Source organism: Nematocida minor (assembly GCF_024244105.1).
Source record: "Nematocida minor strain JUm1510 chromosome Unknown 7909, whole genome shotgun sequence".
NCBI lineage: Eukaryota > Fungi > Microsporidia > Nematocida > Nematocida minor.
Window position 1 is genome coordinate 1 of NW_026250348.1, and position 13,206 is coordinate 13,206.

The window sequence follows — 13,206 nt, forward strand, 5'->3', positions numbered from 1 at the left end:
CATATGCATCTGCTGTGCAAACAGCTTTGAGCTAGATAGACCAGCTTGGCAAGCTGCAGAAAGAGCTTTATTCCAACAAACTGCCAGCCACTCGTCTGTAGACTACAGGAGAAAGCGCTGTTTTGTTTGGCAAATCAATTGGATGCTTTGAGAGATTCTCCTCCAATGAGCCATAGAGCAAGACCAATCAAAAGAGCAAACCAAGAATATGCGTTTAAATTTCTTCTGCAATTAAAATTTTTACAACGGACACATGAAAAAAGTTAAACTAATAGTAAATGTCAAAGAGCTATTTGAAGCATGCAACGCTATCATTGCGCCAGACTCAAAAGTAGTTCTTGAACATAAGGGTTATTTGGAAACAATTAACATACTAAAGAATATATTCAGCAGTGGCGGTCTAAAAATAGAAAGTGTAAAGTATCCATGGTTTTCTTTATTTAAATTCAATTTATTCTCAACAGAAAGTAAGCGCTATACTGATAGAGAAAAGGAAGCTATCCTGGATATAATTAAGAATAACATTTATGAATACTATACGTACAATGTGTATAAAAGTATAGGCTATCTACATGAAGCTTTAAAGTGCAAAGATGAAACAGCAATTAAGAGCCAGTTTATCGATCTAATCAATGACATTATAAGACAAACCCCACTTATATACAACCCAGAGCAGGGAGTGCATATGCAGTTTGACAGAGACAAAGCGCTAGAAGATGTACTCTTGCCTGATAGAGACATCGACCTAAGCACTAGAGAATACATACTAGAGATTGATGATACAAAGTTCTTGAATTTAGAAAGTTTACGAGACTCTGTCATTGAGAGTCGAGACAGAAAAATGTTTCACTATATAACTAAAAATTCTATCGAAGACTCAATGCGCAAATTAGACATGGATATTTTTAAAAAATACTCATTCAAAAAAAAATACTACACTCTAGACGAGCTGTACACTAAGAAATACGAAAATACTAATGAGCTACTGATAGACTACGGATTGAAGCTTATTCACGAAAAATATCATAAGATTGCTGAGTTAATCGAGCTGGTTAGAGAGATAAAAATCATCTCAAATAACCCGCAGGATATAGTTGAAGAAATATACAAGGTGTTTACAGCAGAAGAGCTGCTCTTAGCTATTTCTATTAAAAACAATCTAAAAAAGATTTCACACGAAAAATACATACACGACTACATAATTGATACAATAGAATATGTAGCAAACAAAACTGACTTCTTAAAAGAAACAGAAGGAGGGCCAAACATTCTGAGACTGAAAGCAGGTTTAAGTAATTTTTACAGAAAGTATGTAGCTAGAGGCATAGATTTAAAAGAAATATTGAAAAAAGAAAAAACTAAAATCTATAATGAAATAAAAGAAAAACAGGAAATTTTAAGAGAAAAGAAAATAGAGTATGATCAAGCAGTGGAAAAAAATAATGAAGAGAGTGTTACAAAACTAAGCTGCTCTATTAATAATCTGGAAAATGATCTATATTTACTAAGACATGATAAACATAGAGCATTTTTAAAATTGCTTAATTTTAATATAAAGTTATATGAGTTAGATAAATTAAAGCCAATTCAAGAAGAGCACATACTCAAAGGGATAAAAAGATTTGCAAAAGCACGGAAAATAGAAGTAGATAGATTGAAAGTACCTAAAGAATCAGAAGTAGTTCTAGAAGAGTCAGAGGAACTCAAGGAAAGAAAAATAATACAGATGCAGAAAACTGTAATTCTCATAGTCTTTCTTATATCTCTTATAATATCTATAGTATTTATCAGTTTTTCTAGAAATGTAGCGAAACTTTCTAATATCTAGGTGATATGAATGTATAAAGAAACACTATACCATGCAGCGGAGTGTAGATAAGAACACAAATAAACATGATATGCCTCAGCTATCAATTTTAACCTAGCGCTAAATAACTCTTAATCTTATGCATACTTATACTAATATACTATTATCTAAGTACTTCTATCACACTTTTATACTCTGCATGCACTCTAACAGAGCTAGATTTTCATTTTAACCTTTTTATAGCACTTCTTCGATGACTACACCTTGAGTGTATTCTTTTCTTCTAAACAGCCTTCTAAACAAAAATAAAAGTAAAAATAACAAAAGTAAAAATGTACATGCTAGTTCTATAGACTTGGTATTTATTTTATTTTTATTTATATTTTATCCAAGAATAAACTTTTACAAAACAACTAGAACATTTGCACACATAAAAACATTCTTTGGCTACATATATTTGTTTATCTGAGGCACCAGAAGGTTCCATGCTGTACTACTGGCTGCCAAAGAATAACTGCTCTATTCGCTAGAATAGTCTATTGAAGTCACTGATAAAAAACCATCTGTATTTATTTAATCAATCTCTGCCTACTTACTCCTCACAGACATTCTTTTGGTAGTTGTAACACGAAATTAGCACATCAAGAACCTCGTTGTGCACCCCCAAATTGGACTTGCTGTGGTTCACGCGTCGGAATACAACAAAGCCTGTTTGCAGGTCTATCTTTCTAGATTTTTTTATACTTAGCGCCTCGCATATGCTTTCTAATCTGTTCTTCTGTTTGTACTTTGCACAGACTACCGCACCCTTGCGTCTTCTGAGCGGCAGTGGATCGTTTTTTTTCTTTCCTCCTAGAGCCTTCTGCACCTTTTCTATCTCCTTTAGCTTCAGCTTCTCGCTCGCTAGCATTGCTTCAAGCTCTTTTAAGCTATAGAAAATGGCATACTTATTGTGGCTCTTGTTTATTTCTGTTAGATTGTATATGTTCTGGAGCGAGAGTGCCAGCTCACTGCCTTTATCGTTGCTATTCTGCAATAGAAAGCCCTGCAGCTCGCTGTCCCTGTTGTACTCCCTCGACTCCAATGCGTCAACAAAAGCATCAAGGTTTTCTGTGTTTTCTTTTTCTTTGAAAGAGCAGTCCAGCGCACAGTGCGTATACTCATCCATGCCGTCCAATATTCTCGCGCGCCACACAGCTTTGACAGTGCCGTTGCTCTTCTCGCTCACACGGCAGTTCATACTATAGCACTCTATGTTATTTCTCTTTTCCTCATCTAGCAGGATGTACAGGCGGCTGTAGTAGCTGTGCAAAGTCGAGTATATATGGCCCGAGTAATCGTTATCATACTCGTACACGTCCGGCACTCTGTTTTCAAACTCTATCGAGTGCATCTCTTTGTGGGCATCTGCCGCAACAAAAGGCCCAAACTCCACAGCAGACTGCATCAGAGAAGAAAGAAACAGCGGTATGCAAAGAGTATCTTCCTCATGCCCGTTTAAAGGGATGAACTCCACAAAAGCAAGCTTTCTTTTGCTTAAGCCCTCCTCAAAGCGATAGAACACCACTTCGTACTCTGCGAGGTCTCCTATTGTGAGAGCTCTTTCTCCTTTCTTGACGTACGACCACTCTCTAGTCCCTTTTCTTACTTTAAAAGGGTGTATGTAGTCTGAATAGTGGTCTATTTTATGCAGCACCTTTATATATCTTACTATCTCATCGATTGTGTGCAGATATTGTCTTTGGTTGTTTTTGTCTACATAGAAAGGCATGCACAGCAGCCTGGGCTGTTGGGTTGTATTGTCCACATAGTACACGTGGTAGTGCGGCTCTACATTAGATGAAACTCGCCACAGGTTCTCCTCTATTGAGTACGTAGGAACCAGAACCTTTTTATCCAAGCTGCCTTGGGATACGTCTACTACTTTCTCGCACTTTATGTACACCTGTTTTTTTATTACGCACTTGCCTGCCAGCACATATTCTTTTTCTGCAACAATCACTTTTACTTTCTCATAGAAGCTTGAAAGAAGCGCATATATCTCTCTGTACAGCTCAATAACTGTCAGACTGTCCAGTGGCTTTTTGTCTTCAGCACATACGTTTTTAAGATGGCTGTAGATCTCTTTGTACAGCATATAATCTGTTTCTTTGTTTATATTTAGCTGCACTATCTTGCGCATTGCCAGTAGAACTTCCTGGCAGCTTTGGTTTGCACCTGAGCTTTCTGAAATGCGCGTCTCTTTTATAAGGCTTTCAGTGATGTTGGAAAAGTCTTGGTACACTTCAGGCAGCGCCAGAGCCATGTGCACAGCATGCACAAGCGCGTGGCACTTTTTGTCTAGTCGGCCGATGCTATCTAAGTCCTCCAGTATAGCATAGTTTGGCGCTGGAGACTTCCGCATGTAAATGTCTCCCAGCGTTTCCTTCCATGCTGTTTGGGGGCTGTCTTTTTTAGCACGCAAGGGCTGGTGCTTCTCTATATACGCTATCATGTCTTCAAACAAAGCTGGGTAGTATCCCCGGATGCCCTCCATTATCCTTCTGTGCACTCTCTCCTCGCCCTTAAAGAGCTCCTGCAGCCCCAAAAGATCTTTGTATTTAGTGTGTATATTTGTGGTGCTGCTTGCAATGAAGTACCACATTGCATTGGTATTTATTAGAGGGGCAAAATTTGCAGCAAACTCCTCAATTCTGCTTCTAAGCTTCATTTTATAGTGCTCTGTTTTTATCTCCTCGTCTTTGTACTCATCAAGATCGTCAACAACATAGATTGTTCTGTGTCTCATTCTGTAGCCTTTTCTTCTGTTGTTTCTTAGCCGCTGGCCCATGTTGTCCCATAGGTTGATGTTAAACCCATTTATGTTTTTCTTTTTTGCACTTTTTGCTACAGGCTGCTCTTCTTCACCCTCCAATGTGACTTCGTTCTTAATTGGCTGGCCACTGGCAGTAAGCATTCCTTCTAGCAGACTGTCCTTCTTCCTCTTCTTGTTCTCGGGCACAGAGTGATCTGTGCATGCATTCAACAAGTTGTAACTGCTCTCTTTTCTTTTTTCTCCTATAGACAATCTACTGATTCCAATGGGGCAGGCAGAAGTGTGTTTAATCACGCTGAAACCTTCTCTATACTGTTTAAATGTGCCACAGCTATTTTCTACCCTATCCGTTCTACTAGCACAGTTTTGATTGCAGACTAGGCCGCCATATATACCACCCATTTCTCTTTTAGATGGCTCAAGAACTATACTCTGCCCTTCCTCGCTAGAAGAGCCACTGCTTCCGCTGCATCTTGCAAAGAAAAGGACAGACGCAGCACCTGCCAGTATTTTCATCATTTTTAGAGCTTTCATATGCCTTAAAAATTTATTTTTTACTATTTATAGGCTTAGTTAAACGGACCTTTTTATTGGGTATGCTGCACTGTGCATTTATTTGTCTTTGTAATAAAAATCAGGTACTTTCTGCCATGCAAAAATATTTAATCACCACTGTTATTTTATACTCAGACAGTTCTAAGCCATCAATAAAGTGCAAAGAATAGAAATACTGTTCGTGCAAAAGGCATGTGTCTAGAACCCACTCTATGCCCATAGAATAAAAGCAAGATCAGTAGCTCTCTATCACTACTTGACTCTTGGCTGAATCTTAGCGCTTTCTCCCTCTGTAGAGCTTGTAAAAACAAAAACAGCATATCTACATCTAACAAATCTCTATTTATTCTCTATAAGCCTTTAATGGTTGTACAATGAGATGAAGGCATCAAGGATCTCGTTGTGGGCCCCCAGATTAGACTTTGTGTTGTTCACATTGCGGAATGCTATAAGCTCTGTCTCCACATTTGGCCTCTCAGACATTGCTTCCCGTAGCTTGCTGTGCAGAGCTCCCAGTTTTGCTTTTGTGTTGCTCTTTCTATTGCATGCTAGCCTCTTTCTATTGCATGCTAGCTTCCTTTCTTCTTTTATTGCTACTTTTTTACTTTCTCTGTCTAGCGCTATTAAATTTTTCTGTAGCTCGTCTGCTCTTTTAAACCTCTCTTCTGTTTCCTTTATTTTTTTCTTGATTTCTTCTCTATCCTTCTTAACTGCATGACTCTTCTCCTCAATGCCCACCTTCCAAATGCATACTCTTTCTGCTGCGCCTTCTGATCCACTGCATGCTGAACAGCTATTTTTCAGCCAGACGCCCTGCAGCTCGCTGTCTCTGTTATACTCTCTCGATTCTAATACGTTAATGAGATGATTAAGCTTTTCCAAGTTCTCTCTTTTTTTGAACTTTTCGCTCAAAAGACAGTGTGTATACGTGCTTGTACTGTCTGCCATATTCACGTACCACACAGCTTTGATGGGGTTGTCTGCCTGCGGAGTTACTTGGCAGTCCATGATGTAGCAGTCAAGAGCCTCTACACTTTCAGAGCCAAGCACTATGTACAGATTGCTGTAGTATGCATGCATATCAGAGTACTCTTCGTTTGAATAGGTATTGCTGTACTCATACACAGCGGGCTTTGCATTTTCAAACACTATCGAGTCTATCTCTCTGTGCCCATCCTTCTTAATAAAAGGGCCCAGGTCTACAGCTGACTGCATCAGAGGCGTAAGGAAGAGGGGAATAGAAATGCTGTCCTTTCTATGGTACATTAAAGATGTAAACTCTGCAAACACAAACTTTGTTGTTCTTAGGTCGTCTTCAATGCGATAGAAGACTATCTTGTACTCTGGCAAGTCTTTCACTGTTAGATCTTTGTCTTTGTCTTTAATGTACGACCACTCTTTGGTTTCCTTGTTTACTTTAAACGGGTGTATAACATCTGAGGTTATTTCTATCCCATACAGCATCTTTATATGCTTTACTATAGTGCCGATTGTGTGCAGGCAGTGCTCTTTTCCGCTCTTGTCTACGTATATGGGCATGCAGAGCATTCTGGAGTGCTGCAGCGCATTGTCTACGTAGTACACGTGATAGTGTGCTTCTATGCCAGGTGAAACATCCCATTTGTCCATCTCAAGAGAATAGAAAAAGCTGTGGGCTTGCGCAGAAGGCTTGGCTTTCTCTGAGACAAAGCCTAAGACTGCCTTGCATTTGATGTACTTCTGATGCTTTATGGCGCACTTTCCCAGCAAAATGTACTCTCTAGCATCAATAACCTTTGCTCTGGCATAGAACTCCACAAGGATTGTGTATATTTCTTTGTACACCCCAGAGACTGTTGGCTCTTTCTGTGCATCTTTGCTGTATATGCTCTCAAGGGCGCAGTGGATGTTTTCGTACTCATTTTCTGTTTTTTTATTATTGTCTGCTGCTTCCTGCACTAGGGCGTGTATAGACAACAGAACCTCCTGCTTCTGTTTATTTATAAAGAGGTTTTCTGACATTCTAGTGCCCTCTATGAACTCTGCTCTGATATGCGAAAAGTCTTGGTGCACCTCAGGCAGCGCCAGAATCATGCACAGAGCATAGGCCAGCACAGAATATTTTCTGTCTATTTGGCTGATCTTATCCTGGTCTAGCACGATGCTGTAGTTTATCTCCAGGCCTTTCTGGATATAGACATCACCCAATGTTTCCTTCCACACAGTTGTGGGAGATTCGTAGGTGACTCTCAGCGGCCTGTGCTTTTCCAGATATCCTATCATGTCTTCAGCCACTCCAGGATAGTATCCCTCAAGACCTATTACCATTTCCTTGTATCTGCTAGCTCCCTTGTAGCTGAGCAGCTCCTTCAGCCACAGAAGGTCTTTGTGCTTCGTGTTTATGTTTGTAGTTCGGCTTGCGATGAAGTACCACAGCGCGTTCTGTTTTATCAGAGGAGCAACGTGTGCAGAAAAGCTTTCTAGGCCTTTTTTAATTTTCTCTTGGAAGTAGTCGCTTTCTATGTCTACAATTGTAAGAGGATCAACTCTACTGTTCCTGTACGTATATATTATTTTATGGTGAGACTTATAGTTCGCCCTTCTTTTGTTGGTCAGTCTTCTGTCGTTCCACAGCTTGATGCCAAGAGAATTCTCCACTATTTTTCTTTTTTTAGTTATTCTCCTAGGCCTTTGCAACTGATGCTTTTTTTGTGTCTGCGCTGTTGCATCTTTCTCTATGCCTCCACTCTCCTGCTGCACAGAGACTATATCAGGTTTTTCTTCCAATGGCTCTTCCTTTTCACTTTTCATGCTCTTTGGTGAGGGCTGGCGAGTGGATAGACTTTCCTTCCTTTTTCTACGCATGGCTGCTATATTACTAACAATCTTTTTGTTAGACGCGCTACCATGTGCTATGCACTGCTCCTGCTCAGCCTGCTCCTCTGTTTTCAGCTCATATTCAAAAGTTTCACATCCATCAGGGATTAGGCTGTGCACACATTGGTCAGTAATAAAGGAGCGTAAATCGTGACTTTTGTCTGTCTCACTTGATGCCCCAGACACATTGCATGCCTGATTAAAAGGATACTCAACAGCACTGGATTCTGGCATGGGCTGCTGTGTCTGGCCATACTGGTATTGCATTTCATTAGCTGGAATTCTCGGGCTATACTCATCATAAGACAAACTGCTCACAGAGGCTTGGACAGCAGAAGGCAAAACTAGCCCATTGGCGCTACGCATATTCACATTTTGGTCTCTTGATGTACCAGGCATGTTATAGCCTGAGTCAAAAGGATGCCCATACACACTACCTCCCACTGCATACTGCTCATGTGGGGCTTGGTAGTCTATTTTATCATTCACTCTATTACTAAAGCTGTCTTTGTTCCAGTAGAGCCCGTGTGTAGGCATAAAAGGAGGATATAGGCCTACTGTTACATTTTCGGCGCCATTTTCTCCCATGCATGGATGCCATATGCCATTGTGTATATTTCCATTAAAAAGGCCGCTACCGCCTCTGCACTTTGTAGCGAAGAAAATAAGCACTATGCCTACTGCATCTAGTATTTTCTTTAGTTCCTGATTTTTCATGCTAAAAATATCATTTTTTTTATTTATAGCTTTCAGTTGAGACCTTACTCATATGCCCCAATTTATACATATTTTCTCGTGAAGAGCCTCTTCTCTATACTGTTCTACTGGATAAAAGTTAATACACTAATTAACAAAGTTTTATTGATGGTAATTCATCATACTGTGATCTGATAGCCCGAGAATTAAGCACAGCAGATGTAACTATGCTATCGCAAAGAATGCATAAGAGACAGCCACACTGACTCTGCTTGGTATACTAAAAATAAATTAAAATTTTTCCGCCTTGGGAAGCCCCTGATTTTAAAATATTCCATGCAATTAAAACTTTTAATATCCATCCATGAGAGAAGTTAAACTAACAATCAATGTCGAAGGAATACTAAAGGAGTGCCAGTCTGTTGTTAAAAATGATACATCTATCAAAGCAGATGACAGAGTAAGCCATATGAACATGCTGAAGCGCATAATTAAGGATAATCTAAGGATAGAAAGCGAGGAGCTTAGTGAAGAGAAAAAAGAAGCTATTCTAAAAATAATCGAGAATAATGCCTGCCAATATTTTATATACATTTTAGACAAAGGAATTGGTATTCCTATAATAAATTCTAGACTACTGTGTGGAGTGTGTGGACTTAAAGAAAGAGTTAAACTTGTATTTATCTCTTCAGTTATTGAGCTTATAAATCCAAATAAATTTATATACAATCCTGAGCATGGAATAAATAGAGAGTTTGATATGCATGAAAAACTAGATAGTGTAGATCTATCTTATGGAGAGCTCGATCTAAGCACTAGAACATATACTTTGATGGTTGATGATACAAACTTGGAAAATATTCTTCAACTTACCTCAAAGGATATGGATAGAGAGAATGCTTTTTTTGTCTCGAATTATATGCGTTTAATGTATATAGATCTTTTTAAAAAGTATACATCTGTAAAGGGATGCTACAGTTTAGACAATCTATACACAAAAGAAAAAGACAAAGTTCCATTGATAGACTACGGACTGAAACTTATTTACGAAAAGTATTATTTAATCGAGGGTCTAGTTAGGAACATCAAAGAAATAGAAAGTTCTGACAACAATGACGTACATGATATACCTGAAAAACTCAGCAATTTGCTTAAAAATGAAGAGTTGGAAGTAATTTTCTCTATTCTTAATATTAAGATTAGTAACTGGAGACTAATTTGGAGAGAAAAAATGATATACATTAATATGATTAAGGCAATAGAGTGCATGGCAACTAGCACTGATCTACTAGGTGGAAAAGATGAACAAAAGGTGCTGAAGATAAAAGCAGACTTGAGCAACTTTAGTGAAGACTATATAAGTGGTTATGATGGCTTATTAGACATAATGTTTGATAAAGAAGAAAAACTACGTGGCGAAAAGAGAATACTATATAAATCTATTGAAATTGAAAAAGAAAAGTGGGATAAAAAAGAAAAGAGTCTGACAGAGTGGAAAAACACAACTGAGCTTGATCCAAACTCGCAGGAGTACCAGGAGATGGTGAGAAAAGAGGAAGAAGAGATGAAAAGTATACTGCACGAAATTAATTTCCTAAATAATAAGATATATTTATCAAACTTTGATACTGAAAAAGTAAAATTAATTTTAGAGTATATTAATAGGCTTCGAGTTGAGAGAAACCAATTACTTGATTTAAGTCCAGTTCAGAAACAGTACTTTCTCAAGAAAATAAAAGAACTTGCAAAACTACTAAACATACAAGTAGTAGTAACAGACGAGCCAGAAGCAGTCGAAAAAATGAAGGTGAATGAGCCAGTTGAGCAGCACCAAACACTAGACATGTCTGGTGAAACAGGATCTAATCCAGCAGATGCATCAGCTCGGACAAGCACTCTTGGAAAAGTACTAGCGGGTGGCCTTCTTGTACTGGGATCAACAGTATATACTAGCCATCGTTACTCAAAGAGCAAGCCAAAGTCTGCAGCCAACAGTGACAGCGATAGTTTATATCACGTCATGGACAGCAGACAATTACAAAACATGAACAATCACGATATATCTTGAGCTATCTAGTCCTAGCTAGCTACTATTAAAATAAATTAGTTTTAGGTTTGTTATTTTAGCTGTTTTTTCTTCGAAACCATTAAAGAATACTGAACCATTTATTCAATACAAACTCTTTAAATAGTTTACTTAATGAAATAATCATTTACTTTCTTGGGCTATTATGAAAGTCATAAATAACCCGAGAATAAAATAAATGATATTCCATTCGGAGTTATATTGGTCTTGCATATTATCTCGTGCAGTCTCCTTGATAATATATTCCCAAAAAGGTTAATGGTTTAGCGAGGCAAAGCCAACAACTTTTACTTTGTCAAACCATAATCTCTCGGGTTATATTATCACGAAAAATATATGAGGTAATATGGAACACTATTAGAACTCTGAATTGCTTCCTGCAGCCAATCACACATTTATTAAAAATGCAATTATTTATCCTTTGTGCAATATTTAAAACAAAAATATAATGGAAGACAAACAGCATTCTGAGATAGCACAAGAAAATAGCAGAGCAGAAAAGAATCTCGGTGTTCTCTACCAGGACAGAGAAATAAAAACAAGACACAAAATAGCAAGGTGTCTCCGAAGAGGGATAGAGTGGGGGCTAGGCGTGTTTTCGTGTCTTCTTTTTATCAAAGGGCTGTACAGTGATGCGCTAAAGAATGGGGCAGGCTCAGTTCTTCCCAAAATAGTAATCCTGTCTGCTGTTGGGGTCTCGATATACAGCTGGAAGAAGGCGATAAGCAGCTCTGCTCTTTCTCGAAAAGAAGAGCATCTTTTCTACCACAAAACAGTTCTGGGCATTATAATAGGCTTGTTTGGCGCCATATCGGGAAATCCGTGGCTTCTCTTCGTTTTGACAAGCAGATCGCTCAACACCCACCTGTTTGTGTTCATGCTCTTTACTCATATTGTTATAGGGGGCTCTGTATTTTTCATAAACAACGCAGCCATAAGGCAGATAATTTCGATGTACCCAACGATAGCCACGACAATAGTAAACTTTGAAGAGATCCTATCTGAGAAGGGCATGCACTGCACGTACCAAAAGAGCAGAAAATATCTTCTGGGCCTTTCTATAACCTTTGTCTCTTTCTGCATTATAGGGTTTTGCTTTTCTCCGTATGTAGCAGATGTTCATAGGCTATCTTTGCAGTTTTCTGAGATCCGTGTTTAAATATTTAATAAAGAAAGAGGCATCCATGTTTTTATCTTTGAAGTGTGTGTATTTAGTTTATATGTATATATCTGTGTCTATGCTACACTCATACTCACCATACGTCAAAATAATAGACAAAGCTTAATGATGGCTGACACATTCAGTCATCCTGGTGCACAATCATTTATTTTTAATATTATGTACTGCAGCCACTGCTAATCATAACTGCATCATTCTGCCACTTCATGCAAATAAATAGTGCAGCTGAAAAAGAACAACAGTCCTGCAGAACACAGCCTCCAAGAGAAGGAGTATATATTTGGGAAAAAATTTTAAGCAATGCTCTATAGTTTGGAAAAGAGAGAGATGTCCGGCCACGCGCAGACTCTTACCTCAAAAGCGAGGCTATTACTCTATAAATGTCCTGTTGTTTTTTTTGGCGCAGTTCTTTATCTTATGTATGTTATGACAGTGGGGGAGAAGATGTTTTTCAGCGAAGGATCCTTTGCAGGCGCTAGCTTGCACATAACAAGCACCGTCCTGTTCGTAATCTCATCTTGTGTGTCGCAGGTTCTGTTTTTTCTCTTGTCTTCGTACACCGCAGGCGTTGTGTCGTCTCCGATCTCAGAGTCTTTCAAGAATGTGCAGGCCATGCACGCGTCGCTTGCTGGGGATGTTGGGCCAGACAGAATGTTCACGAACCTTTTCCTCTGCATGGCGCTGGCCACGCTGTTCACAAGCGCAGGCTTTTTTGCTATGTATGCACTCCGCGCAGAGCGCGTGATAAAGCGGATACCGTCGGGCATGTCAAAGGCCCTCTTTGTTTCGATAGGGTTCTTGTGTGTGTCCTATGCAAACGAGCGCATTGGAGACATCCAGGTGGCGGTGGGTGCAAAGTGGCTTGTGCCTGCGCTTTTCAATGCAGCAGGCGTGTCTATAACTGTGCTGTGCTGGGCATGCGAAGGCTCTTTCCCCGCTGTTGCGCGGTACAGTGTGCTGTGGGTGGCAGCGCTCTTCACAGCGGGGTTCTACACCTGGGCATGGACCAGCGGTGAGAACACTGCATCGCTGCTCGCCAAGAAATGGCTCTTGACCGACCCAAGGAAGACAGTGGCTCTGAAAGTGCCTCCGCTGGTGTTTGCACACGTGCAGACAGGCGCAGTTCTAAAACAGCTGCCCAACATTGCGAAGATCGCCGTCTTGAACATTCTGCAGTTTCCCATAAACTTCCCTCCCACAGCATCGCAGAC

General features: G+C 39.4%; 6 protein-coding genes across 6 annotated transcripts; 4 read left to right on the forward strand and 2 right to left on the reverse strand.

Annotated features, from left to right (window-relative positions):
* Positions 1-253: 253 nt before the first annotated feature.
* Positions 254-1,828, forward strand: NEMIN01_2342 (uncharacterized protein; the record flags this gene model as incomplete). Its single annotated transcript, XM_051478284.1, has 1 exon — positions 254-1,828. One exon carries the CDS (start codon positions 254-256, stop codon positions 1,826-1,828), a length of 1,575 nt encoding a protein of 524 aa, XP_051334244.1.
* Positions 1,829-2,399: 571 nt separating this feature from the next.
* On the reverse strand, positions 2,400-5,156 carry NEMIN01_2343 (uncharacterized protein; the record flags this gene model as incomplete). The annotated part of the gene is made up of 1 exon (XM_051478285.1): positions 2,400-5,156. The coding sequence occupies one exon, from the start codon at positions 5,154-5,156 to the stop codon at positions 2,400-2,402; it is 2,757 nt and encodes a 918-aa protein (XP_051334245.1).
* Positions 5,157-5,537: 381 nt separating this feature from the next.
* Positions 5,538-8,750, reverse strand: NEMIN01_2344 (uncharacterized protein; the record flags this gene model as incomplete). Its single annotated transcript, XM_051478286.1, has 1 exon — positions 5,538-8,750. The coding sequence occupies one exon, from the start codon at positions 8,748-8,750 to the stop codon at positions 5,538-5,540; it is 3,213 nt and encodes a 1,070-aa protein (XP_051334246.1).
* A 343-nt stretch (positions 8,751-9,093) lies between these two features.
* NEMIN01_2345 (uncharacterized protein) lies at positions 9,094-10,797 on the forward strand (the record flags this gene model as incomplete). The annotated part of the gene is made up of 1 exon (XM_051478287.1): positions 9,094-10,797. One exon carries the CDS (start codon positions 9,094-9,096, stop codon positions 10,795-10,797), a length of 1,704 nt encoding a protein of 567 aa, XP_051334247.1.
* A 466-nt stretch (positions 10,798-11,263) lies between these two features.
* On the forward strand, positions 11,264-11,974 carry NEMIN01_2346 (uncharacterized protein; the record flags this gene model as incomplete). The annotated part of the gene is made up of 1 exon (XM_051478288.1): positions 11,264-11,974. The coding sequence occupies one exon, from the start codon at positions 11,264-11,266 to the stop codon at positions 11,972-11,974; it is 711 nt and encodes a 236-aa protein (XP_051334248.1).
* A 321-nt stretch (positions 11,975-12,295) lies between these two features.
* On the forward strand, positions 12,296-13,204 carry NEMIN01_2347 (uncharacterized protein; the record flags this gene model as incomplete). Its single annotated transcript, XM_051478289.1, has 1 exon — positions 12,296-13,204. A coding segment is annotated over one exon (909 nt), but the record flags the coding sequence as incomplete, so codon positions are not given.
* Positions 13,205-13,206: the final 2 nt, after the last annotated feature.